The 27,322-nt window shown below is 44.6% G+C and overlaps 1 protein-coding gene across 1 annotated transcript; it reads left to right on the forward strand.

The window, feature by feature from the left end:
• The first annotated feature begins 1,143 nt into the window (after positions 1-1,143).
• Positions 1,144-26,987, forward strand: RMND5A (required for meiotic nuclear division 5 homolog A). The gene is made up of 9 exons (XM_035325220.1): positions 1,144-1,330; positions 5,452-5,594; positions 12,525-12,659; positions 12,831-12,931; positions 17,950-18,116; positions 19,022-19,187; positions 21,773-21,875; positions 23,716-23,870; positions 25,251-26,987. The coding sequence occupies exons 1-9, from the start codon at positions 1,189-1,191 to the stop codon at positions 25,312-25,314; spliced, it is 1,176 nt and encodes a 391-aa protein (XP_035181111.1). The 5' UTR covers positions 1,144-1,188; the 3' UTR covers positions 25,315-26,987.
• The last annotated feature ends 335 nt before the right edge of the window (positions 26,988-27,322 follow it).

The following is a 27,322-nucleotide window of genomic DNA, read 5'->3' on the forward strand; positions in this document are numbered from 1 at the left end:
TTTATGAGCCTTGGAAATGACGGGGCCTGGTTAATGGCAGACGTACGCATACACACACGCATCAGGAAAACTTGCTTGAATGTCCTGAGATGACACAAGTGCCCACTGTGGTAAAGAACGTAATTAAACCAGCGTGCTCATGACATAACCCCTCCCCCCCAGGCATTTGCATGTCTTTATGCCTCGTATATGAACACATAGAGTATGAATATAAACAAAGGCAGCTCTTTGGGCCTGAATCTGACAGAACGACAGCAACGTGTAAATATCTGTACGAGTCACATGTTCTTATGCAAGAAAACTCTGCTTTTTTGCCTTATTTCAGTAGTATGGGCACAGATGAGGCGATATAGCTCCAGACTTGGACCAAACACTGCTTTTGCAGGTGATGTTAAGTTTAATGGGGTGTTTGGCTGTAGCATACTACAGAAAACGGGGCACGTCTGGCTCGGCTTGCTGTTTCCAAATATTGAAACTGAGAACGTTAAGCAAGGATAGCAAAACGAAGCCGTTTCTCCCAGCTGTGTTCCTACCAGACGCTCCCCAGCCAGACGCGCAGCCTTTAGGGCTCAGCACAGCCCTCAGAGCGCCCCCCCCCCCCCACACACCTGAGGCCGGGCCCTTACGGCGGCGCTGCTCACAACCACCCGCACCCCTCGGCCGTTCGGGGGCCGCCTCCCCTGACTAGAACGCCTCTCCTCGCCCCTCAGCGAGCCCCCAGGCTGCCCAACGAGGCTTCCCGCGGGGTCTCAGAGCAGCAGGGCCCGGCCCCTCCATACCCCTCACGGCCCCCCCCCGGCCTCCATCTTGCCCCTTCCCCGTCCCCATAGCAACAGCGCCTCCTCAGGCCCCCCGCCCTTAGCTGCCCGCCGCGCTGCCTGAGCGGTAACCACCTGGAGGCCCCCGCTCCTCCCCGATGCCTTTAATGAGCCAGGGCTGCCCGCGGCGCTGCCTGAGCAATAATCGCCGCCCCTCCCTCTCCAGGAAGCCCGGGGCTGGCCGCGGCGCTGCCTGCTCCGTTGTGCTCGAGGCCCCCCGGGGTGACCGCGGCGGTGCCTGCGCGGAGCCGGGCCCGGTGGCGGCGGCGGCGGCGGGGCCGGGACCGGGACCGGGACCAGGCCTTGGGGTGGGGGGGGAGGGTCCCGGGGCCGGTGCAGGAAGGAGGGGGCGGCCCTGGAGGCGTCCGCCATGGAGCAGTGCGTGACGGTGGAGCGGGAGCTGGAGAAGGTGCTGCAGAAGTTCTCGGGCTACGGGCAGCTGTGCGAGAGGAGCCTGGAGGAGCTCATCCAGTACGCGGGGGGGCTGCGCAGGGAGATCCTGCAGAGCGAGAGTACGTGGCGGGCCCCTAAAACCCTCCTCAGCCCCCTCATCCTCACCCTCCTCTTCCTCATCCTCCCTCCCCCCCCACCGCCGCCGGCCCCGGGCCCGGCTCCTTGCCCCCTTCCCTCAGGGTGTGGGGGGTGAGAAACTCCCCCAAACCGGGTTAAAAATACCTGAAAACGGGGTTAGAAACGGCTCGGGGCGAGTGTGGGGTGCGGGGTCTCCCCTCAGCCTCCCCTCAGCCTCCCCTCAGCCTCCCCTCAGCCTCCCCTCAGCCTCCCCTCAGCCTCCCGCCCCACTCCCCACTCAGAGAAGCCCCCAGACCGCAGGGTATAAGGGGAAGGAAAGCCAGTCTTGCTGCTCTGTCCCCCCCCCCTTTTCCCTTCTTTCTCTCTGTATTTCTCACCAACTCGCTTGCTGGCCGGGTTTGGGAGCATGGAGGGTGAAGGCGTGTGGCTGGAGCCCCCCCCTCCCCCGAGCTTTGGGTTTGTTTGACAGCCGGTATCGGGAGCCTGTGTGGGGAAGGTGGGTCAGCGAGGCAGGCTGGAGGCAGGAGCACCCAGAGCCTGCCAAATCCCCGAGCTGGGGTTTGCCTGCCGAGCGCTGAGGCAGCCGAAGGGATCCACTCGAGGCCACGGAGGAAGCGAGCTCAGGGATTAAAAGTAGGAACTGGCAGGCTCCAAGCCCGGACTCGAGGGCGAGCTGTGCTCTGTCACCGCTTTCCGGAGCCTGCTTTTGTCTGGTTTGGAGGAGAGCTGTTTTGTTTGCTGTGGGCTTGTGCAAACACAGGTGCCAAGCTCGCTCCCGGGAGCGGCGCGGTTCCAGGAGCGTAAACAGGAGCGTCGCGGAGCTGCCCTGTGTGCGCGGCGGCCTGCGCGGAGAGCAAATGGGGAACTCCGGCTCTGAGGCGACTCTTTGGGGTGAAATAATGCCCAGTCCTTCTGGTTTTGTGCTGAAGGGTGGCTCGATAGATGCCTTCCGTGGTTATCGGAACAGTTTGGGCTGGTGCATTAGCGACAGTCGATAAAACGCGCGTCTTCGCAAACAGGTGCTGAGCCTGCCTGGAAGGCTCCCTGGCACGACCCTCGCGCCGGGATCGATCCCCGTAGGGCTCTGTGGGGCTGGTTTGGCAGAGATCTGTCTGCAGGAAGCCCGCTCTGCATCCACAGCTCCGCAGGAACACAAGAAGGGGTCGGTGCGCTTCCTCCGGGGTGCTCCCTGGTTTTCTTCCCGGCTCAGCTTCAAGTTTTTGGGGTTCTCTTGTGAAGGGCCCGGCACTTACAAAGAAGTGGTGGTCCTGTCCCCGCAGCTCAGGACTCTTTAAGTTTTGGTGTCTGTGCGTAAGTGGCTTTCATGGGTGGCAAAATTCTTATTTTGTCTTCGGAATTTATACATAAGATATCAAACAGGACCAGGTATTTGCAGCTTTTGCGTCCCCTAACCTGAATGTTTCTGAAAACTGGCGGGCATGGACGCGGCCACGCATCTTAATGTGGAGTTCAGGGGTGAGAACTTCAGAAATATCCTCGTGTGTGTCATTTCAGAGGGGAGAGGAAAAAGAAAAAGACCAAATAAAAAGCCCAAGCCAACCACTTGTCACTGCTGCGAGAGAAATCCGCTCTGTAGGATGAGAATGGAGAGCAAAGACGTACGAAAACGCCTTAAATAGGCAGCGGGTACGGAGAGGAAGTGGGTGGAGAGAGAGAAACGCTCCGAAGCTGCTTCAGTCTCGAGGCTGCCCTGGGTTTTGGTGGTGGTGGTGTTTTTCTGCCGGTCACACAGCCTCGTCAAACTTCTTGAGCTGTTTTCACGTGGAAGCCCAAACACAAACAGCCCCGTGTGGACAGCAAGGCCAAGTTTGTGTTTGTTTTTCTTCCCCTCGTGCATTTCCATCTCCTGCGGTAGCCAAGGCAGCGCTGCTTGTTCTCGGAGGCTGGAAGCAAGAGGCTGCTCGGCGGCTGAGCTCCGTGCCCGGTGCCTGGCTGCTCAGGGTTTTTCTCTGACCTTGTGCCCGTGTGTGCGCAGGGCTCCGAGGCCCGCAGGGAGGGGCTGCCTGCGGGCCTGCTGCTGCTGATTCCTTCCAAGTCGCCCTGAGCTTAATTAAAGCTGAAAGAGATGCGTGTGGGGGGAAACCTTGTACAAATGTGAGGGCTTTTCCTGCCTTCTCCTCCTTCATTGTCCTGCTGTAGCTGCTTTCTTCCCCATTGTGTGGCAGGGCACACCAATCCGCTTGCTTGGGGTAAAAATACCAGCGTGTTTGGGTTCTAGCTCAATGGTTTTTTTCCAGGAAAAAGTGACTGTTAAGAGAATGTGTTTTATTTCCTGCCCGTTGGGCAGTGCAGAGCAGGGGAGCGAGCGTTTCCATTGCGTTCGTTGTGTGACCTGACCGATCGTCCTTGTCTTGGGGGCAAAAGTCGTGAGAAAGAAACTCAAAATCCTTTGTGTGATTGAAATGCCCGGCGTAATACGTAAACGGGAACAGAAGGGATGCTTATTCCTGAAACAACTGTAGGAGGCCAGCTTCAAGGAACAGTTCAGCGAAGTTTCGTTGTTAAGTTAGGACGTATGAAGTCAGCTTGCTGGCTGAAGGGGCTTTTTCTGTCGTATTATTCCTTATCCATTCACGGGGAGAAACACAGAGCGCTCTTAGCCCTTCACCTGGGAAATCACCACTAGCTTCATGGGGGGAAAAAGTCAGGGCTTTTTTGTTTCCCCCCCCCTCTCCTTAAAGGCTACGTCTGGTGCAAGAACGCTATTACAGCTTCTCAGCCAGGGCTTGTGCAGATGAACCGGAGCCGTTTGCTTTCCCGAGGTGAAGCAGTTTTGGTGGGTAACAACTTCAGCTTGTTTTGCTGTCATCAACAGCCGAGTTGGCAGCTGGGATGCAGAAGAGGAGGCAGAGCAGCGAGCGCCTGGTAAATCATTCCCTCCCCCTCCGACTGCAGCCTTTTTCTTTGGGAGGCTGCATTTCCTTTGCCCTCTCCGAGGCAGGCAGTGAGGAGCGCAGTGTAATAGTTGCAGTTTCTTTCTATTGTTCTGGGCTTGCCAGGCCCGCGGCAGCAGTTGGACACGGCGGATTTTGCCTTCCGTGAAATCCCGGCGATGAAACCGACCCTAAGGCCTGCTAAAATACAGAATAAGGGACCGGCCTCAATCAAAAAGTGGTTGGTTGCTTTTCAAAGCTTTCTGTTAAAGAGATGCTTTGGGTTTCTGTTTTTCACATAAAGGGTTTGGATCTGGAATGTTAGGAAATTATTTCTGGGCTGGTCTCCTACTTAGATTGGCCTTCCAGCGCAGCTGAAAGCCGCTCAGTCTGAGGCCCGAAAGGAAAAATCCTTCATGTAGAATGAACTTTGAGGAAGGAGAAATCTCAGGAGGTAAGGCTGGGAAATAGATTCTCCTTGTGTTATGAAATTAAAAACAGAGAGAGGACTGAAATAAAGCACAGAAGAAGGATTTCTGACTGAAGCTCCTGACTGGTACCGGAGTTGTGGCATGAAGGTGTGAGCTGTTGGGTGAGGGGAGAGCGAGGGGCTTGGGAACACTTCACATCTGTTACTTGCCCGCAGTGGGATCCTGCAGCACTGTGCGTGCTGGTTGGACAGTAGCTTAAAAATACCACATTTTCTAGAGGAGAAATCTTACTGACCGTCCACTCTTCTTGTAACTCTTTGATGTTTGTGGGCAGGTCCTCAGTGGGCCATTTCTCATCTGCCAGGGAGAATTAGAGACCGGCCGGCCGAACTCTTAGGAGCTGTTCCCTCCAGCCAGGAAGCAGAAGTTTCATTCTTCTAGACAGCTCCTGTCTTCATAAAACCCACCCTGCAGGAGGTTAGGGGCTGTATCCCATTATATTCCGCGAGACTTTTGCGTTTCTTTGAGTTGTGTTTATTACTCTGCTGGATTCAGGCAGGATGCCTGAGGTACCTACATGAATTTTTTAAAGCGTTGCATTTGTTCCCTGTTCCTGTGTGGCGTCCTAATGGGGTGAGCCGTGTCCTGTACATCTGGCTTGAGCGCATTGCTTCCTTTCAGTGCCATTTCTTGTCTCTGTGTAGTGCCGCATACTGAGCGATGGAAGTTGTTACTTGTTGATAACGAAGCTGGTAATCTTCCTCTCTTTCGGTTTAGATCAAGATGGAGACTTGTCGGGGACGATTTCGCTGGTCATGACGCAGTGCTGCAAGAGGATAAAGGACACAGTTCAAAAACTGGCCTCCGACCACAAAGACATTCACAGCAGCGTATCCCGAGTTGGAAAAGCCATTGACAAGGTGTGTGTGTTGTGGCGTCAGTGTATTGTGTGTATTCCACAGCGCCTGCTCCTTTTCAAAACTTGTATTTGTGCTTCAGTTAATCTCAATTAAGCCTTCCTGTTACTTGCTGAAGCATAGGGTTGGGGGCAGAGGTCACACCAGGCGAGGTACAACGCTTGCTTCAGAACTCGTATACAGAGGCCTCCTTTTTGGAGCACAGCTCAAATCTCTAATTTCAGAGAGAACACGCCATGCAGGTACTGCTAGACTTAGCCACCGTGTGTTATATTGGTATAACAAAATGCTTCAACGTCCATCTCGATAAGAAATCTTACTTAACAAATACACGCTGCATTTCTAATTAATCGGTAGTAGCAAATGACTAGGTGATGTTCTGTCCTGGAAGGCAGCCTAAAAGCTGGTAGAATTTTTTAAGACAGACATTTTGCACATAGTTCAGGTGGGTTGTCAGTTCTTGGGGCTTAATTTCTCAAGGTTTAGATTGTTTTTAATGGGAGCAGAGCACATTCACCTTCTCACAGTATCTGCAGCTGTAACAAGTAGTTAATGTTGTGCAACTTATCTTTGAAGCTTCCCGTATGAGACATTCTTCTGTGAATTCCAGGATCAAGAATAACTGGGATCTGAATTATTTTTGTAGGTGGATATTAACGATTCTTTGAAATAGCTCAAAAAAGAATTTTAGTACTAACTGATGCTATATATGCACTTTCAGGTCATGCTTTTCTCCTGTCTGTTTGCTCTTAAAACGTCGTTCTGTAGGCAAAGGTTCTGTTACTTGCTTTTTTGGACATTTTTATGTAATACCTTCATACCGGGGCATGCTTATGTTGTCAGGGTGTTAACATTTGGTGTGGGGTGCAGTTTATAACCGTACCAAGGAAGACACTAGGAAACGGGTCTTTTTAACAGAACAAAGACATCGGGGCAGAAAACAGGTTCATCCTTTGGGTAGCTCACTGCTATCGGGTTTAAATGTTAATTTCTTAAAGATTTAGCAGTAGCACAACAAACCGACAAAGTAGTGCATAATGCTGCATTACTGGGCAGAATGTCTGTGAAACTTTTTTTTTTTTTTTGGCTTCCATCTGTGATTGACCATCGTGATGGAGAGCTGAAACTTTGTGCTAACAGCTTTAATCCAAGCACCACGGTTATCCAAAGCTTAAGGACGCATCTGTCGCTAATCCTTGCTGCTGTACCTAAACCAATTAACTAGAGCAAAAGCCCATCCTTATTACTGGCTTGAGGCCTGAAATAAATCTATGTAATTGTGTCCTGAGGTTGAAACTTCCCGATTCTGCCTCAGCAAGTGGACCTCGTATGAAGGAGCTCTCAGGTTTGGCTGTATGTTTTTTATTACTCTGAGGTAGAGCATCCCTAGGCCTTATAGAAAGGGTTCTTGGTCTATGGCAAGTGGTGGCAGTGTTTCTTAGATGCCAAAGACAATGTGTACCAGCTTAATAAAGGTAAACACGAGTCTAATCTGCAAATTGCTCTTTCAGTTGTCAAGTGCACACGTCTTGTAGTGTTGTTGCTGTCCTAGTGTTCTGAGTTTTACCTGCCGGTTTTAATTTAAAAAGGATAGCTGTAAATGAAGGCATTCGTTAAATTTCACATACCCGGCTTTGTCAAACAGCTGAAAGGGACACCAGCGATCTGCTCTGTGCCTGTGTCACAAGGGCTGCTTCGGTCAGGTGCTCAAAACTGAGCTCAGCTCGCTGGATGCAGCGTGCTCGTTTCTCTGGATTCGCAGTCTTGCTTGGTGTCTGTAATGTTTACAACAAAGGGCTAGAAGCAGGAACTCCGTGAGTCCTGCTGCTAACGAAGAACACGTTTTTATGAAGTTCAGAGCACCAGTTAGGATTATCTCCTTAAATTATCAACATGCAAGTCGTTTGATTTTTACTAGTTTTCACTAACTTTAATAGCTTAACTTCTTGAAAACGTGCCTGGCAATCCCAGTCTGTTTGTCAAGTGTGGGTAATGTTTAAATCTAGGTGGAATTTCACACTTCTGTTAAACTGGGCAGTGACGTTTGAAGGAAATCTTCCATATGCATTTGTTGTGTTTTCTATGTGCCGCTGGAAAACAGGCTTGAAACCTAGCAGTGAGTTCCAGAACCTATTGAAACTGTCTTCCCCACGTTGCTTCCCAATAATACACTTAAACCCATAGAAATAATTAAGTGTAATTTGTGTAGTGAACTGATTCTTGACACGTTCTGGACGAAATATGACTGCCCCCTAAATAAAAACGCTTGTTAGAATTGAAAGCAGCAGCCCTTGCTTTGATTCACGAGATGTGAGTTCTGCTTGTGGCGTTTAAGTCCCCATCCAGCGTTCTTCTTTACTTTCCGGCTGGATTAACATCTCCAGAACAACAATTACGGTCGTTGGAGCTATGTGCGCTCAGGCACAGGTAAACATAACTCAGGGTTTTACTGCCTGCTTTGAGATTGGGCAACATGCTGGTCCTGGTGCCAGTTTGGTGTGACACATCCGAATGGCACACGTAGCATCACCACGCTTCCGCCTTAACAAGCTTGGATTCTGAAAGAACTTGCTGTATTTCCTGCTTGTGGCAACTTTGGGGTTAAATCCCTTTTTTTTTTTTCCCAGTGTTGAGGAAGAGGAACACCTGTATGTAAATTTCACTTGGGTCAGTATTTAGTCGGTGTAGTTGGTACGTAGGAACTTGGAAGAGACCTAGATCTGTCCCTGAGAACAGGAGCTCCTCGGTCATTTAAAAAATGAACTTTGAGGTTGGCATGAAATACTGCTGGCGAAGTTGAAGCCTGAAATGCCAAGACTTTGTGGATTGCTTTTTCAATTAGCAGTTCCTGAAAAGTTGAGCTAATAAGCTGGGCTGTTTTTCAAGGCAGTTTATGTGCTCCTGATCTTTGAAGGTTCCCTTTTTTTCCCAAAGAGCTTTTCCTTTGAAAAGAAATGTTTGCATCCAGTTTGTTCTGCGTGGTACCAGCATCTGCTCCGCTTCCCGAATTCATCATGCCGTTGGTGTTCAGCAGGTTGTTATCAGAGAGCTCACCCATCAGCCTCCCTGTAAATCACACGTCTGGGATGATTTGAGTTCATCCCCAAGCACGTCTGATGGAACAAGGAAATGTTTTCCCCTCGAGCAGCAATCTGAGCGGTGGTTAAATGCCTTCATTCGGGACAGCAGGTGGGATAAATGGTTAGCTCCTTACGTTCCCCCCCCCCCGAATTCTAAGCTTGTTTTTAAAAGGCCTACATTTTAATTCAGTTTTTTTGGGAAAGCAAGGTTTGCTTCAGTTAGTGTAAATAAAAAAGTATACAAACAGAAAACCCTTGCTGAACGTAATGATGTTGTCGTGAGGAATAGGGCTGGATAAACACAGAGACTTTGCAAGTCGAGCGCTATCTCGTGAACCAGCAAACCGAACAAGGAACGTAAACAAGCGCGTGGTGTTTGTAACGTGAGTCAGAATTCAGAAGGGAGGAATGCACAAAGCGATCTCAGCTGGGAAACTGAGGAATACGCCTGTCCTTAATCCTTCATATCGTGTTATTCAGCTGGAAGGCTGTGTGTTGGCTGAAATGTTCCATCGTGTGTGTATCGAGTCCTCGTATTCCAACAGGAATCGGTAATGTGCTTTATATAATCAGTATACTTAGCACATAGTGGTCTCCGCTTTGGCACTAGGCTTCCTAGTGAGGCTCTTAATAGAAGAAGCTGTTTCCCTGGAATAATCACCGACACACTTCTAAGCTTAAAATCTGAACAGTGTGAAGTAAACTCTGTGGAGTTTGTAACTGAAGGAGTTCATTTTGACTTTTACAGCCTTGTTAAACTCCCCGTGCTAGCAGTGAGCTTACTGTTAGCCTTTAAAAAAACAAATCTCGGAGATGTCTAGTCACGAGCACGTACTGCTTGCATGGCGATTGTGAAATAAGTAAGCGAGAGGCCAGCCGCAGTGTGTTGTGCCGGGTGCCTGGAACATGCAGTCACTTCTTGAAGCTACTGGAGGCAGAGCTGTAGGGTCCCACGTATAACAAGGACCCCAGAAATCATGACTTCACATACAAGTTACCGAAGGACCTGGCCAAGCGTGAGTTATCAGAGAACAGGTGAGGGGAAAGGAAAAAAAATAATCATGAGGTCCCAAGATTGTACAATGTGATTCACGCCATAGCAGGCAGGTTGCTATGAGTCATTATTGACATCTCTTATGGTATTAAAACACAAAACCACACCATTTTCGATGGGGTTTTGAGAAGTTTCTCAAAGCTTCTAGGTTTGTTGCTTCAGGACAAAGTGTTTTCTTAAAAATTACTTTGAAACAGTAGAGGACATAAAAACCTCAGGGATATACAGCTCTGCAGTGGCCTCAGGACTGCAGCCAGAAGTGACCGCTGCATGTGGTGCCTGCTTGCTTTAGAAACAGCTTGGTTTAAGTTAGAAGCTTGCATATGAGTGGTCTGTAGGTGGTTCTGGCACCTCTGTCCCCAGGTAACCAGGAGGATAAGAAGATGTTTAAGGCACTGGTTCAGCTCAAACAGTTGGTAACTGCCCAGAAGAACAGAGCTGCTTATGGGGTTATACGAGTGCTAGGAATTGAAACTGGATGAAGAATAATTAATAACTTTAGTCACTAATGACTTTTTTTTTTTCCACCCCAGAAACTAGGTAAAAAAAAAAGGGGGTTATATGTTCTTGATACTGCCTCTGGTATTTCTTTAATGCCTTCTCTATGGGTTTATGCTACCTGCCAGTGGGGTTTGGAGAGCAATACAGAATCAGCAGTGGTGCTGAACCTCAAAGGCTTCAAAGGATGGGCACAGAGAAGAACACGTATTTAATCTTCAAGACACTTAAGTTTTCCAGCACGCAGCCTGAAGACGAGCAGCATGACAGGGAGCTTACAGGTTGAGACACCCGCTTGGAAACCTTACATCTGAGACTTGGATCAGTGGCAACGATCTAAATGCTTGTCTTGCCCCACCGTCTCCAAAAGATGGAAGAGAATTCGCTAGCCTGGGGTTAGGGTTTTCCTGGAGGTTTGCGAAGGGACTTGAAGGGAGCGGTGGCTTTGAAGCGGCGGCTGTGGGGACGAGGAGGCTGCCCCTTTCTCTCTTTTTGATGCAGATCAGCATCAAAGCGGTTTCAGCCCCTGAGGCTGGCTTCTGAAGTGTGCTTAGCTAGGTGGTACCTGCTAGAGGAAAAGCAGCGAGGCACAGCCCTGTGTGCATTCACAAGGGAGCCCTTGCTCTGAGGGTTTGGTGGCTGGGTTAGGTGGAGGTGAGCTCCGGCACAGACCCTTGAGCCCTGCGGGTGCTGTAACGACCCTGTTGGGATCAGCAGCATGCTGACCCTTCTCTGCTTCCCTTCATGCGTTTCTTTTCACGTAGCCTAGGGGAACTCTTCATTGCTTCAGGTGAGGTGAACCTGATACTTGTGAGAGCTGGAAGGGTGTCGTTCTCTACCCTTCTTAGTCGAAGACTCTCCTTCAAACTTGATCAGACTCCTGAAATGGGTTAACAGGAGGCTCCTCGATGCTTCTGGCAGTGTTGCTCTGCAAGTGCCTGTTGCCTGGTGTGTGTTTTCACAAAACAACATCTGACTTGTTGGGCTCCTGCTGCAGGTCAGAGGCACTGCAGCCCCGGGACGCGCAGCGCTGATTGATCTAACCTAAACCCCCAGTGCCTGCTCCGATCCATTTTGTAGCTGCTCATCCAGCTGCGTGCTGGCAGACCTTACACCCAGTAGGATTTTGGCTAACCAGCATTATGCTGCCTGAGAGCAAACCCGTGGTATCTGCTTTGCAGGTAGCTCGTGCAGCCTCTGTGTTGTTTTGATGTGTTTGTGCTGGGTGGATGTCCCCGTGCTGTGCTGAACCCTTACTGTCACAGAGCCACAGCTAAATCACTGTTAATTTCACCAAACTTCTGGTTTCTGAAGTCCCTTCCTGGAAGGGAGCTGCAGTTAGCAGACAGTGGGATCATGCAACGAGCGATGCGCTGCCTGCTAGACTCCGCTCCTCCCGCAGAAGGTTTGTTTTGGGCCACGGGTGAGGGTTTTTATTCAAATTAACTTGTTTGCCCTGAGCATTAAACATGTTAGCAGTTAAAATCCAGTTTTATATCCTGGGTTAGAGTAAGCACTGCTCTCACGCTGCCAGGAGGCGCGGTGCCAAGCAGTGCCAAGTGTTGCTAAGGAGTCGCTGTGACAATATTTTTTACTTATTCTTAGAATATGTCCGCAGGCCACTGGCCTAAAAATACACTGCAGTGGGATCGTCAGGGCTGGACCCCTAAGAGATCTCTCAGATCTTCAAAGCTCATCCTGTTGCTGGTGTCTCGAGGTCTTCAGAGAATCGCATTTCATTGTCATTCGCAGGGAGGGGAGAAGTGGCATTTTCCTTTTTCAGCATTGCCTCCCCCTGCCCCCCCCAGCTATGTCAAAAATCCTCGAGTTAAAGCTTTTACTTCCAACTTGGTGCGCTGCGGTGACAGTGATGCATTGATAATGCTATTTTGATTTTTAGCGTAGGCGATTTTGTTTTCTGTTCCCTGTGCTTTCCAGTTTTCACGTATGGCAAGAGCCTTTTCTGCAGATACTTCCTCCAGAAATGCATTGTGGTCTGGTAGCCCCTTTATTAGTTAACGAGATTTCTAATTTGCTGGCTAACTTGTAATTTGTCGGTGTAATTCCTTATGCTGGGTAAAATTCAGACTTGAACTGAGCAAGGCAAAGGATTTCTTCTGTACGCAGGAGATAATGAAGTAGCTGACAGATACGTTTCACGTTGACCAGGAGGTAATTAAGGGCAAACTGAGCAACAGGCAGAAAGCGCCCGAGCGGAGACATAGGTGTCGTGCATAATTAAAGAAAAATTACGTGGGGTTAGTTGTTCCAAGCTATTAAATGTTAATTTGTACGTTTCAGAATTTCGACTCTGACATCAGCAGCGTGGGGATAGATGGGTGCTGGCAGGCTGACAGCCAGCGAATCCTCAACGAGGTGATGGTGGAGCACTTCTTCCGACAGGGGATGCTGGATGTAGCCGAGGAGCTTTGTCAGGTAACGATAAGTACGGATGTTGAATGGTATCAAATGTAGAACGTTACGTTTTGTGACAGCATCCTTATCTGGATGTTGATGTTCCAGGTAAATATTGAAATTGTCAGAAAAGCAGCAATTGAATTACATTTTTTTTAATTCTTTACCTAAAAGCGTGACTTTGTTTTTCAGGAATCCGGTCTATCAATAGATCAGAGTCAGAAAGAACCCTTTGTGGAGTTAAACCGAATATTGGAAGCATTAAAAGTTAGAGTTCTGAGGCCTGCATTAGAGTGAGTCTGCTCAGTTTTTTCTCCATTTTTTAATTCTTTAATAAATTCTTAGTTTTCCACTTTAAATATTATCTTTGTTTTGATGCATTCCCCTTTGTTCTCTGAGGGATCTAATTAGTGAGTGAACCTCTCTCCTGTTGTCCCCTCTGTGTCCCTCCCCATGGGACACGCTGCGTAACTAAGGGTCTCTTCCTGAGGTTAAGGATTAACTTGAATCATTTGTGATGTTAATTTGGGATTTGGGGAAGAAACATCACATAGAGAAACAGCTGCCTGCCGTGATGGTACTTCACCTTAGTTACAGTGAAACACTGCTGAGTCTTAGTGCAGAAATCCCATTACCAGGGCTTAATAAAGCTGTTGGGTATCCCCAAGCCTTTTGGCTTCACCAGGCCCTGGGGGTGAGCAGAAGGAGGATCAGCAAGCTCACAGCTCTTCAAGCTAGTTCCCTGTTTAGAGCAGATAAGGGATCCTGGGCTGGGGAGAGGGAGTGGAAGGATAGGTGTGTGCTTTGCAGGCTGCTGCTGCTGCTCGCTAACGCTGGGTCGGGGTATGTCTCTCGTAGGCAGGAAATCTCTCTGTGCGCTGGGGGCTGGACTGAAAGTGTGATCTGTTAGTGGTGTTCCCTCTGAACAAAACAAATCCATTAATGCAAGATTCAGTGGATAATTCTGAATGCTCAGACAGAACTGAAGTATGGGGGAGAGCATCTGAGGTGTTATTAATCAGCCTTAGACTAGGATATTTTCATGACCTTAACAGACTTTACAACTATTAGACGTCTAAGCTGATGCTAAAAATGACAGTGAAGAGGGAAAGGTGATGAAGTATCTCATGGGCTACTGCTTTATAATTTCCAGTAGCGCTGCATAACTGTGCTGTACCATTTCAGCTTTTATTTTAAAAACAAGAAAATGCCAAACCAACCCTCAACCTGATTTTATTTTCTGGTTGCAAGACCTTTGGTAAGCCTAGGCTGGTCTCAAAAGTAAGAAAAAATAGAAGGTTACCAACAAGATACTACTCTAAAAACAGAAGCAGTGAAATAAAGCAGATTCAGAGTTTGTTTCATTCCAGAACATAATTTGTGCACTTGAAATACCTTTTTTTGCATTATTTGGTTCAATACATTTTCATATTAACAAACATTTTTTTTCTCCTTCTAATATGAATTAGCACAGGGCAGTTCAGAGGTCATTCATCTCAGCTAAATGCAGGGGCGCTCTGATATTCGAACCTTGGTGTTCCTGAATTAAGTTCTGGATTATGCCTCTGGGCCATGCAAAGTTTGACCCAAGTAGTATTTGAATATAGGTACAGAGATGAAAAGCTGAGGTGGTTTATTGCCTTTGAATCGGTTAACTGAAGGGAAGCAACACCGAAATGCTGCTATAGCCCCCCAAGGCACTGAACTCATTTGATCTCAGATTAGCCAGGCCCTGCGTCCAGCTCATGGCAGCTTCGTCATAGCGTGTAGCTCCTGCAGCGTGTTAAATATTTCTCAAACAAAGGAGAAGGCATGGTCCCTCTGCAAAGGAAGCCTTATTCCCCAGACAGTCGAGTGGACAGAGAACAGGAGGCATTGTTAGCACAGTTTGCACGCGGGTTTCCCTCCCCCACCCAGCCTCGTTGCTGTTTATAATGCCACTTTTCAGAGCCCAAACTGTCTGCTCCTGGGTTTGCCTAGCGCTGGGCATGGATGCTTATGTAAAAAACGTGCTGGTTAGGGAGCACAATCAAAGTGTGGTGAATGCACAGTTATTCCTCAGAAATTCTGCTGCTGGGGAACTAGTTCACAGCACCATATTGTTGTCTGTTTATAATATTAGTATTAAATACATGACGTTTCCCGTATTATTTCACAGCAGACATGGGTGTTCAGGAAGAGTGATAGAAACTGCATGGTCAGCTCCAGGAGAAGGAGCCCCTGCGCGAGAGGAGCTTGGAAGGATGGCGTTGTGCTTTGGGTAGAAAGCTTAACAAATGGCTCAAATTGTCATCTGTAAATACAGCCTCAGGGGAGCTTAAAAGCAATCCCAAACCGACCCGGTACAGGGCTAGGCTACCGTCACCGTTGTTGAAGCAGATCTAACCCAAACCATGCTATGGTTCTGTGCCAGGTACACAAGGATTATTAATTACAGTATCATGAACCAAAAAGGGGGAGCGTATCAGGGTACCCGTGGGAAGTTATGGAAGGTTGGGATGAAAACAGTAACTGGTCTCTCTGGCTCTGCTGGTGCTCAGCAGTTGGTGCTAGGTTAAATTCAGTATTGGAAATGGAGCAAAAACTCGTTGCTCCTGGTCACTACTATCTGAAGGGAGCTGGCAGATTAATAACTTTTTTTACAAGACTTTCAATGCTTTGGTGATGGAAAGAAATACCAAATTTAAAACAAACAACCCCCCAAAAGTAGTTTTGTTTGGTTTTGTTTCTTTTCCTTCAGATTTTCTTACCAACACAAATTCCAACACTTACTAATACCATACCTTAGAATTAAATGTAGTACACCTGGCCATAACGTTTGTCTTTTTCTTGTGGTTTTCAACTTAATTTTGTAGATGCTCGGTCTGGGCCTTTCTCATTGGAGTGTGGTGATGGGGGAGGGAAATCCGTAGATTCTTTGAGGATGGATTTGGGTTTTTCTGAGCCCAGGTGGGTCTCTACGTGAAGCTGTGGTGGGAATGACTTGCAGGTTCAAAGCATTTGGCCGTAATCTCCCAGGGAAGAGGCATCGTCTTCTCATGTGTCTGTAAAGCAGTAAGGTCCTGATATTCGTTGGGACCTTTGGGACTTGGTTTAAAGTTAATTTAATCTTTGTTAGGCTTTGTGGAATTCGTTTTAATTAAATCCCATATGGGAGCTAGAGGAGAGCTCTGTGTGTCCATGGTTTGCATAGTGTACCGTACGTATACTTCAAAAAAAAAAAATCAGATGGATTTGAGTCCCAGAGGTGAAGGCACTGTGAAAGCATCATTCTGAGAGGAGTTAGGAAGACAGATGTGATTACTGATGATTTTGGGCTGTGATAGAGAAAACGTGCGTTGAATGTTTTAAACATCGCTTATTGCTTTTTGTTTGTTCCAAACCCTTTGAATAGGAACAGAACATCCTAATCCAAACACCTCAGGCCTTGCTTCTGTGGTTGCTCTCTTCTGATAAAAATCTGCGCTGTCGCTCAGAACAACAACAACAGAAAAGGAAAGCCTGCCTAAAAGCTAATTTGGAAAGACAGACTCTATCTCAGCAAGATGAAGCACCGTGCCATGCGGGCACGTGGCTGTGAATATTGGCAGGCAGAGGCTCTTTGATGCCTCCCTCTTGATGCAATACAGATTAATATCTCATTAATGGGACTGCGGAACTTCAACCTCATATTCTGATATCTTAGTTTTATTGTTTATTGATAATATCTTCTTATCTTTCAGCTGCTTATTGGCCTATGGTTGTCAACTTCAGGCTCTAGTTTTCTTGGTTGCGAGCGAGCTTTATTGCCAGTGAACCAAGTTTAAACCATGGACACCGACCATTTAAAACAAAGAAGCAAAAAGCAAAGCCAAAAAGAAAACCAAAACAAAAGCCTACCCCTCTATGTGTTCCCCCCACCCCCCAACAAACAACAATAATAACAAAAACACACGAATCCCACGTGGTTAGTGAGTATATGCCTGGTAGAGCTTAGTGTTGGCAGTCTTCTGTGGCTGCTCATCTGACACTGCTTGAAATTAGGGGCAGCAGGGGTAGCTCTTGGTTCAGAAGCTATGTTTTTCACTCTCTCTCACTGAAAGGTTACTGCTGTCATTGGAAAGCCTGCCCAGTAAAGTCAGACTCCTGACGCTTTCAAAGCAAACTGAAGGTAGACTTGGCTTGTTAATGGTACATCTTCAGGCTAGCTTTCCCTGAAAGCTTTACCAGTGCTGTAAGAATGCTTGAGTTTCTTATTTTAGCAATGATTAAAAAGAACAGAAGCCTCATATACCCCTTCTATTTAAGGGACAGACTACTTCACCCCTTGCTAAAAAGTGAAAAGCTCCTCCTTGCCTGGTGGGGCCCCCACAGTGCAAATAGTATAACTAATTAACACTAATGAGAAACAGATGTGACTGAAGAACACAAACTTGAAGTTCTTAAGAGGAAAAGATTGGATTGATTGAGGCCTGACTAAACTGAATTTAAAAAAAATGATAAAACCTAAATGATATCCCTTTAAAAAATGCATTAAAAAATCCAGTTTGTTTTATGTAGTGCCTGTTAAAAAATTCGTCCCTGTTAGTAGGGAGCCAAACATTGGAGTTGTCATGGTGAAGGAGACCCAAAAAGTGAGAAATATTTTTATTGTCCAAGTTGAAAATAACACAGAAAGCAAAGTTTAGCAGAGCAATGCATGGTGTTTAAATGAATTTCACTTCCCCCTGCCCCCTCAGTGTAGGGTCTTCATAATATTTTTTTTTTCTTCGATGTCTCCGTGGATGGACTTCCCCTCTCCAGGGCAACATACACGTGCATGTAAACACAGTGGCTGAGTAGAAAATGTTTGGGGAATGAGGAAGCTGGAAAATATGTTGTTGAAAGGCTTGGTCAAACCTGTTTAACATGCAGCAGCAGCAGACTGCGTGTAATTGTTAAGATTCAGTGACAGAGTGGTGGTATTCATCCAAATACAGGAATTAATTTCAAATATTTCTTCCTTATGTTGTGACCACATCAGCGTTGCCTTCCAGCCACCGAGTGCTGAATTCTGCTGTGTGTTCATAGACAGAGGCGAAGTATACAGCAGTCCAAAAGTGCTGCCGCCCTCCACGTGCTGTGCATGCTGCAGAGCTCCTTACTTGTAAAAGTTCCTGTACTTGTAAGGGTCTGGCTGTTTTCTGGGCTCCATGTAGGCTAACAGAAGCTCAGGGAACAGTCATATTCTTCTTGAAATAGATGTTTGATAATTGTAATAATTTCATATCGTGTAGGCTGACGTTTAATTACTCCCGTGTCATGTCCCTTTGTACCTCCTCGTTTCTTCCAGGTGGGCGGTATCCAACAGAGAAATGCTCATGGCACAGAATAGTTCGCTGGAGTTCAAGCTACACAGGTTATATTTCATTAGTTTATTGATGGGTGGAACAGCAAATCAAAGAGAAGCACTTCAGTATGCAAAAAACTTCCAGCCGTTTGCCCTAAATCATCAGAAAGGTGAGTAGGGTTTTGGTCACACTGAGGGGAATAAAGCCCTTGGATGTGGCATGTGGTAGGAAAATACAAATCATTTTCCATGTGTGTTTTAGTCCATTATTTTCCTTTTATTTGAGGCTTCTTATTATATTATATTAAATATGCATTAATTGAAACCTTATGACCTGATTTAAATCCCCTTTTTTTAAAGAGGGTGCAAAGTTGTATTTTAATGCCTACAAACTTTCTTGAATTCAAGGTTTTTGACATCTTAGGTAGCTACTTGGATTAGTTATTAGTATAGTTATAGTAGCTGCTTAGATTAGAGATCTGGAATAGTCCTGGTGTCAGGGTAAAGTGTTAAAAATGCACCGCAACATTCTTGGAGTAGTCATCTGCTATTTTCTGCTGTGTGGGATAATACAAAAAGATACTAAACTTTTGAAACAAAACAGTGCAAATTGAATCCAGCGTAAATCCTTATTTTTAGTATGCTGTATGTGTCAGAAAACTTCAAAAATGCTAGTTTGGAATTAGTCAATAATACCCACTTCAGCCTCTTCCTGGATGCAGAGACACAGTTCTTTCTTTCCTTTTTGATTAGCATTGTTAATTTAAAAAGGCTGTATCTAAAAGCTGCTGAAAGCCTGTAGAGCATTAAAGTAAAGCCTTTTAAAACAAATTAATAGGCAGAATGCAGGTGCTTGTAGGGGAGAAGAGCCGCCCCATCTCTTCATAGTAGACCGGAGTTCTTGTAGATGTAGATATCTGTTCTGTGATGCCTGTAACTGTATCTTGTAGAGGTGAGAATATGTATTATTGATTTGATGTATGTGCCAATTCTGCCTGTTTTCCATGTAAAAGCTAGAACTGTAGACGCTAGCCTTTATAGCATGAAATAACTAACTATTCCTGGTCCCTCGCAGATATTCAGGTTTTGATGGGCAGCCTGGTGTATCTGAGGCAAGGTATAGAGAACTCTCCGTACGTTCATCTATTAGATGCAAATCAGTGGGCGGACATCTGTGACATCTTCACAAGAGATGCCTGTGCTCTTCTGGGTCTCTCAGTTGAATCACCTCTCAGTGTTAGGTATGCTGCTTTTTGCTTGCTTCTTAGACCAGGTATACAGTGTTTTGGCTTCTCTTTCTTGGTGAGGACAAAATAAACAGCTTTTTGACGGGTAGCCTGATCTAGCTTGTGTTAAGTAAAAAGTACGATTACAGTTATCTCTAAAAAGATTTGCAAAGATTAAAAACTAGATATTTCGGTGTGTTGTGCTTTCCCAGCTCATGAGGAAGCACCTTTTCAGCTCAAGAGGAAACGTTCATAGGTGGAATTTGGCTTCTGTAGTTTAGGCATCAGTGTGAAGGATTAGGGTGGCAATCAGCCATTTATTTCCACAAGTGTGTGAAAACTGTTCCTGCTGTGTAACTGCAAAGAACTAAAATCTCAGCCATGATTCTGTCAGCACTTGATCATCTCTCTTTTTAATCCACACATTACTTTACCTGTCGTCTTTGTACAAGAGTGTTCAAGTGTTATGTTTTGATACTAGCTGCTAAAATTTCCAAATTATTTACTGCACCTTATTTGCAAAGATGGAAGAAGCACTTTGAAGCCCAGCAGCTAATCTGACAAAATGCAAATCTGTTGGAGGCTGTTAGATATGTTAAGAAAAAAAAAAATCTAATCTCCTAGTTTTTCTGAAGATGTAGCAGATTAGCTGCTATTTTTCTTTTGGATGCCTACTGCCTGATGTCTTAATTTCTATTTCAAACATAAAATTGAAAATAATTATATGTATCTTTCGGGGATAGATTTAGTACTTACCAGAAGCTTCGTTACAACTTCTTGTTGTAAATTTACTGTTTGAATGTGAATATTATTAGACTTCTGTACTTAGTTTAGAGCTCTCTTAAAATTGTCAAACCTTCTGCTTCCCCTGTTTTGCACCACTGTCATAAAATACAACCAAACCAACAGAGGACTTCAGATAAAATTGTCTTTTTTGAATAAATTATGCCCATTTCAGCGTTTTATAGACACAAATATTATTAGATATCTAAAACTTGTTATTTTAGTTTTCACCTTTTTCCTGTTTCAGTGAAATTCATAGCCACCTTTTCATTTTCATTGTGCATGTATTGACACTAATGCTGCAACTTTCAGCGCAAATGTCCAAGAGATTTTCAGTGGAGTGGAAAAATTCCTCTTATTGATGTTTGGATTTGTTGGATGCTTGCTTTGGGCCTAGTATGAAATCGATTGTGCTGAAACTTATTTACTGTGTAGGTGGTATCGATACTCCTGTCATAAACAAGACCCTTCTAAGCTGTGGTGACCTTTGTGTGCCGCAAATCCTCTAAAAATTAAACTAGCTTAAAGTGAGATCCCTGTTATAAAATGTGCTGCTTTCTAGAACAACAGTAGTGGTCACTTTTTAAAAAAATATTATTTAAAAAGAAAAAAAGCTGATAGGTTTCTCCAGTAGGCCTTTCTCTAAAGGCCTCGTGGTCTGAATTACTGCGTGGAGTCAGTGGGGAAACTTGTACTGAGGAGGCCGTGGTTCAGGGTCTTGAAGGACAGCAGGGCATCAAATTGTCATTTGATTTTACTATTTCCTTGAGTTGGTCTACCCCTGTAGGGCTCTTTCAGAGATGTTTTCATATAGAGCCATTAAAGCAGTAGTTCTTTTATTTGTACAGATTTTTAGAGCAGCCAATTGACTGGCAGGCTTCAGGCACGTCCCTCACAAGCAAAGTAGCCAGAGTGTTGCTGGAGAAACATAAAAACAAGTGTCTGCAGGGGCAGAGTTGAGAGGAAGGTCATGACTTCTGTAGACAATAAAACTTGCACAAAATAGTAAAATAATTTGCCAAAAACAGAGCAGGCTGATACCGAGGTCAAATCCTGTTTCTGTTGCTGCTGATTTCCAGGCCTGTAGTCCTGTCACTGGACTTAAATTATTGTCCATCAAAATGTGGGTTGAGATGTGGAAAATCATGGTCATGCTTTGTGTTGTAACAGAGGGAAATACTTCAAAATAATGTGGTGGTTTCTGGAAATGGGTAGCTCTCAGGGCAGGCAGAAGTGTTTAGTGCACTGGCCTGGTTCAGTTGTTTATTGCCCTTCTTGTTAGTCATGGCAGGTTGTGCTTTCCTTCCTTCACTCACCTTCCTATGATTTTCTACATTTGTTTTCTTGATTCAAGGTGAAGGTGGAAATACATGTTTCCTTACGTGGTAATTACGTGTTATTAAAGGAATATCAGTTGTGTGTGCACCTGTGGGTTACATAGAACCTCTTAGACTTCATGCAGTCCTCCATAATTGTGATAGACAGCCAGAACCTATATAAGTTCATATGGTGTTTTCCTCCTGTACACCTCAAATCAAAATAGCTAGCTTGGAAAATCACTTAAATTACAAGATTCAGAGCAGGCATTAACTGTTGTTTTCAGTAAAAAGTGTAGTGCCTTTGGGGTCCTAACCTAAGAGGCAGGTTAACTGATAGTCTGCCCCAAAACCCTTGCTCCTGAAGGGTTACTTAGAAGTATGGACATGAACTGAAAGACATGTACAGCACTCTTGTATCTAAAAGATCTTTAAAACAGAAATACAAAAAATGGTTCTTTCCTAAAAGGTACATTACCTTAATATGTCCTTTTTCTGCAGTTTTTCAGCAGGGTGTGTAGCATTACCAGCTCTAATTAATATCAAAGCAGTTATCGAGCAAAGGCAGTGCACAGGGGTTTGGAACCAGAAGGACGAACTACCGGTGAGTTAACGCTGAGCTATTCCAGGACATGTTTCTGATGGGGAAATACTGTTTTTTTGTGTTGAATGTTAAAGGATGTTACATTTGACTGCCACCTCCAGCAGGTCCCTGGCCTGAGGTTTCCTCCTGTACAGAGACCTGGGGATCTCTGTCCTAGGCTGGTGGACGTGGCTGTTTCCTGTTTGTAGGTTCAACCCATGGCAAAGCTGAGCATGAATCACACACCCACGCGCACACACACAAAGGCCACTGGTACGACCAGCTATGCGGGCTGCCACAGACAAGGCACTGTCTTCAACAACACCCACGTACAGGGCTTGCATAAAACATAAGCACACAGCTGAGTCCCCTTCCTCCTCTGCGTCTGGTAGATTGAAATTCACTGGTGAAAATGCATGTGTGCACACACCACACTCTAGTTTCACAAGCACATTTGTGGATCCTTGAATTTTATACCTGACTACCCACTCTGGGAAGGAAATTCATCGTGCAAAGAAACATTAATTTTCTCTGGCTAGGCTTGAGCTCTCCATGGGCTGCTTTGCTTTGACACTTTATTGTGCAGATATGAGGTGAAAAATGTAAGGCTACGTCTGGGGATGTGGGAATTGAATTGGGATCCAAAGTATTGTGCTTCCAGCACAGCTCTTTTGTATGAGTTAAAATGAAGTTCAGTTGTTAAGAAACCCTGTTTTGTAGCTGTTACAAGGTGTGTGCAGCTCTCCAGTGACCTGCTCCTGTTTTGGAAAGAAAACCTATTTAGTGCAAATTGGGCATGAACTGAATTAGCCTCGTGGATTGTATATAGAAGAGATTCATATATGTATATATATATATATATATATAGCTTCAGTGCATGTGGTATGTTTTTATTTTTCTTCCCAGCTGTTTTTCTGTAACACTGAGAATGGAACCTCCAAGTGTAACAGTTCCATGCCATGCTGTCCAGACAGGAATGTTTAACTAGAAAGTATTTGGGAAAAGACTGCTATCAGATGGAGATCAGTTAACAGGTTTTAATATGCTTCCCTGCATATTCTAAACTTAGCGGTGTCCACTGTGTACTGCTAAGGTAGCATGGGGATGGGAAACCTTACTTTCATCATGCAAAGACAGAGATTAAGTAGCCTGGAGAGGTTATATCATCAGATTTAGTTGGAGACTCTCTGTCAGAACAGAATATTGGTCAGAGCCTGGAGCTTTAGCTACAGAAGCTGAGATTTTTGCAGTTTTCAACCCTGTCCTGAAATCATGCACACATTCTTTTCTGTTTGAGATGGTCTTTTCCAAAATCATTTGGTCCTGATGGCAGGAGTTTTTCTGTACCAGTGTTTTCTGTGTTGGTAGTGAAAATAATGATTCTGTTAAGCTTTAGTATTGATGGGACTTGTAGGTGCTGGAGAGATCTTTTAGGAAGCTGCAGAACATTGCCATCATCAGTCCAAGGGTGTGTTGTGGTGTGTTGTTTTTTTTTCCTTCCCTTCCTCCTTAAATGAGATCTGTCATCTGAACCACTTTGGAAATCACTGGCTAGAAAGTACAGAATGTCTTGGGTCATCAGCACAATTTTCCTGCCAGAGTGCAGATCTGCACTAAAAAAATGCACTTGTCTCTTGGCAGAATACTCTGCTTTCTTGGGGGTGGGGAGAAGCTACATAAATTACCATTTTAAGATCACAATAAGTATTTTTGGCTGGGAAATTGTCAGGCATCAACACAATGGATTTTGCTGCCTTCACAGCCCAATTATGAGATTTGTTAAGGAAGGACTATGACCGAATGCAATAATTGCCTGGAGAGGTCGTTTCCCAAGATAAAAATGTCTTTATTTCTTTCACAGATTGAAGTGGACCTCGGTAAAAAGTGCTGGTATCATTCAATATTTGCCTGTCCCATTCTCCGTCAGCAAACAACAGATAACAACCCACCTATGAAACTAGTCTGTGGTCATATTATATCAAGAGATGCTTTGAATAAAATGTTTAATGGCAGCAAGTAAGTACCGTTTTCATGTTCCAAGCAAAGTATAGACAAGGACAAATCTTAAGACTAGAGTATGGCATTTGGGGAAAGCTGAGTCCACAGTTACGTAATTGTTGGAAGCTTATAAATCTTGGACTATGACTTTGAAGCCAGATAGCAGGGTTAATGTGCTGGAGAATAGCATAATAAACCCTCTCATGTTGTAGAAAGCGAGATGATGCGAAGGAATGTAGCAAACAGTAATTTTCCAAGCTGCAAGTACCATTGTGTTGTTCCACATTCAAAGAGAGGTTTTTGCACACACAGTTTTTCGCTGGGAGCAAGGTTAGTAATGGTTGAAACATCTCTTTAAAAAATGAAGGGAGTGGGGAAAGTAAACCTCTGGGGGGAAATACAGCTTAGTAACTGAGTGGTTATTTAACTATCACTCCTTCTTAGATATCAGTGGGATGCCTATGGGCTTTTGGAAGGGAGGAGATATGAGAGGGAGAACTATATGGATTTCCTTCAGGAAGAACCAGTGGTAATTTGGATTGAATATATGCAGCTTCTGTGAGGGCTGACAGCTTAATTTAGAGTTGTAAGTTGTTTTGTGAAATCCATTGTGAAAATAAGTGACACTACGACTAAAAACATTGAGTGGGAAAAAATAGAAGCACAAAGGTATGCTTTCGTAGGTGACTTCACACATTTTAAGCCAGTAAACTCATTGCAACGTTATTCTGGTCCCCGATCATTAATTCCTGATGCTTTCATTCCTCAGCTTCAGTGACAGAACAGCTCTGATAAAATTAACTCTTGGGGATGGAAAGCCCAAACTTAGAGATGGAGAAAAATACATCAATCCTAGAAAAAAAAAAAGAGGTGGTAAGCAGATGGAATTGTATCAGTGGAGACCTCAGCAGGAAGGCCAGGCTGACCTATTTAGCCACAGCCTGCAGGAGTAGATCTAAGTGGGTTGTAAAATCACAGCGTTTTGGGAACCAGGAAGTAAAACTGCCTGGATGTTAATCAAGTCAAACTGAAAGCTACCGGCCTGATGAAAGTGACTAAAATGCAACAAACTAACCTCAAAGTTTAAATAAAAGATTAACCACAAAGTGTAATTTCTTGGTATTTAATGATTCAGAGGTGAGTGGGTAAAAGGTGAGGAAAACCCATAATTAGAAGAAAAAGTGTGATAAGGTAACTTCTAGAGGAGCCTCAGAGTACATTCAAGTCATGCTTGGGGGACAAAAGAGGAAGGACTGTCACCGCAAACTTGATACCATTGCAATGGAGGAAAAAGTTTAGTTCTTACTTTTTTCAGCAGTGCAAAGTCTCCAGAAAGTGCACAGCTACTGGGCTGCTTTCTGCACTACCATGATTCTAACACGTTCTCTTTGTCCCCAGATTAAAATGCCCCTATTGTCCGATGGAACAGAGCCCCGGAGACGCCAAACAGATATTTTTCTGAAGAAAAGTTTCATTATGCAGTTTGTAAGTGACACTCTGAATTTCAGGTGCATTTCAGGAGAATTAAAACACACCTGTTCCATTTTATGCAGCAGACTGAGGACTCCTATGTTTGTATAAGCTAACGCTACAGAAACTTTGCCAACATTTAGTATATACATACCAAGTGGAAATGCTACAGAAATATTATTACCATAGGGCTTTACCTATACTCTTGGTCTCCATACCTGATCAAGTTACTACACCAGCAGTTGTCATTCAATGCAGGTTTTTGTACTTAATTATATGGTGACTTTTTACTTTTTCAAGGCAGAAATTGATCACCTCCCCCATTTGTTTAATATTCTTCCTGCTATCATTCTATCGATAACTGTCACCTTAGAGAATGTTTGTGGACAAAGTTTTATTTCCTGTAATGTGTATATAATTAAAGGTAAATACTTCAGAAAAAAAAAAAAAAGTTTGATAAACTGAATAGTGGTTATAAAACTAATTTGTATTTTTTTCGCTGGAAAAGCTGTGATATATTCTGAGTTTTTCTTTCAAGCATTTTTTCAACTTTTACATAGAATTCAAAGTAAATGTGCATATATATAAAATATATTAAATATATAGCCCTGAGGGGCGACCCGTTAAAATCCATCACTAATTTATAAGGGTGGTGTGTGGATAAATCCCTACTGGAACAGAGAGGGAATAGGAAATCCTGTTCCTTTCGTTTCATGATCAAGAAATGTTTGTGTAAGAGAATATTCAATAAAACGAAATTCTGAAGTGGAAATGCTTTTAGTTGATGACATTTGCTCTCTGGCCTTTGTAGTCATGTTCTTTGAACTTTGTATTCAGGATTAGGCTATAAATGTCATGTTGCTGTATAGTTTAATAGTCATTATAGTGTGCTATTTATAAACAGTTATCAAAACCAAATAAATTGTACAAGTATTCATTGTTAAATGGGGGAAAAGCATGTTCTGATGCAATCTACTGATCATGACTCTGCACTCGGCAGAACTGGGCCCTACATCATATATTAGGAGATAGCAATTTTTCTGTAGCTTAAACACTTTGCTTCTAGCCTTGTTTTTGTAGTAGATTATTACTGCCATCGCTACTTTTTCTGCTAAATTTGTCATATTGGTGACTAGGTAAATTTGTACTCATAAACGAGATGTAGATCATGGCAGTTAAATCTTTTCTAGTGTGCATATATTTGTATTTATTGCACTGTCCTATAGTAGGGCAAGCAGCCATAAGGCATGCGAAGCTACATGTAAAATTATATTTCTGTATGTGTAGTAAAAAACAAACAAACAAAACAAACCAACCCAAGCTTACATGGTTGAATACTGACACACTGGTTGAATGCACTAGCACAATGCACTACAGAGAAGACCGTCTTTGGGAAACCTCCACCTTTTGAATTTGGTTGTCGCCTGACTTGAGAGACTGAGTTGGACTCTATCGGATCGGTGCCAATGGACTGCCCTAAAGAGACATTAAGAGGAGCAAGTCGAGGCACACACATTTTAAACTTGAAATGTGTTTGATACGTGTGGAAAACGCAGGTGTGTGACTTTCTGCAAAGCTTAAACTGTATTCACACTGAGTTCAAAACAACTGGGTTACCAAATGGTAAATCAACAATAAAAGGGTGAGGATATTATTTTCCATGTAGGTTTCCTAGTCTTGCTGAAATTGCTTCTAGTCTTTTCTTTGGAGTGGAATTGCCTAATGCTTTGAATTTAAATGAAATGACACATGGACTACTTAAACAAAAGAAGATCGAGTGTAAGTGCTGCATCTCCCTTTCTCTTCTCTCTCACTGGTAGTTTTTTGGCATTGGCGTGAGCTTAGCTTCGTGTTGATAATGCCTCTAGTGCGATTCTTAGTGTACAAGAACGGCAGACTTGTAACAGGGCTCTGTTAAAAATTCATCTTACATATTAGAAACATTTTTACTACAGAGTGATCCTGTTTCCCCTTTGAAACAGCACATATTAATGATAACG

The sequence above is a fragment of the Oxyura jamaicensis genome, chromosome 4, assembly GCF_011077185.1.
Source record: "Oxyura jamaicensis isolate SHBP4307 breed ruddy duck chromosome 4, BPBGC_Ojam_1.0, whole genome shotgun sequence".
In the NCBI taxonomy this organism is placed as follows: domain Eukaryota; kingdom Metazoa; phylum Chordata; class Aves; order Anseriformes; family Anatidae; genus Oxyura; species Oxyura jamaicensis.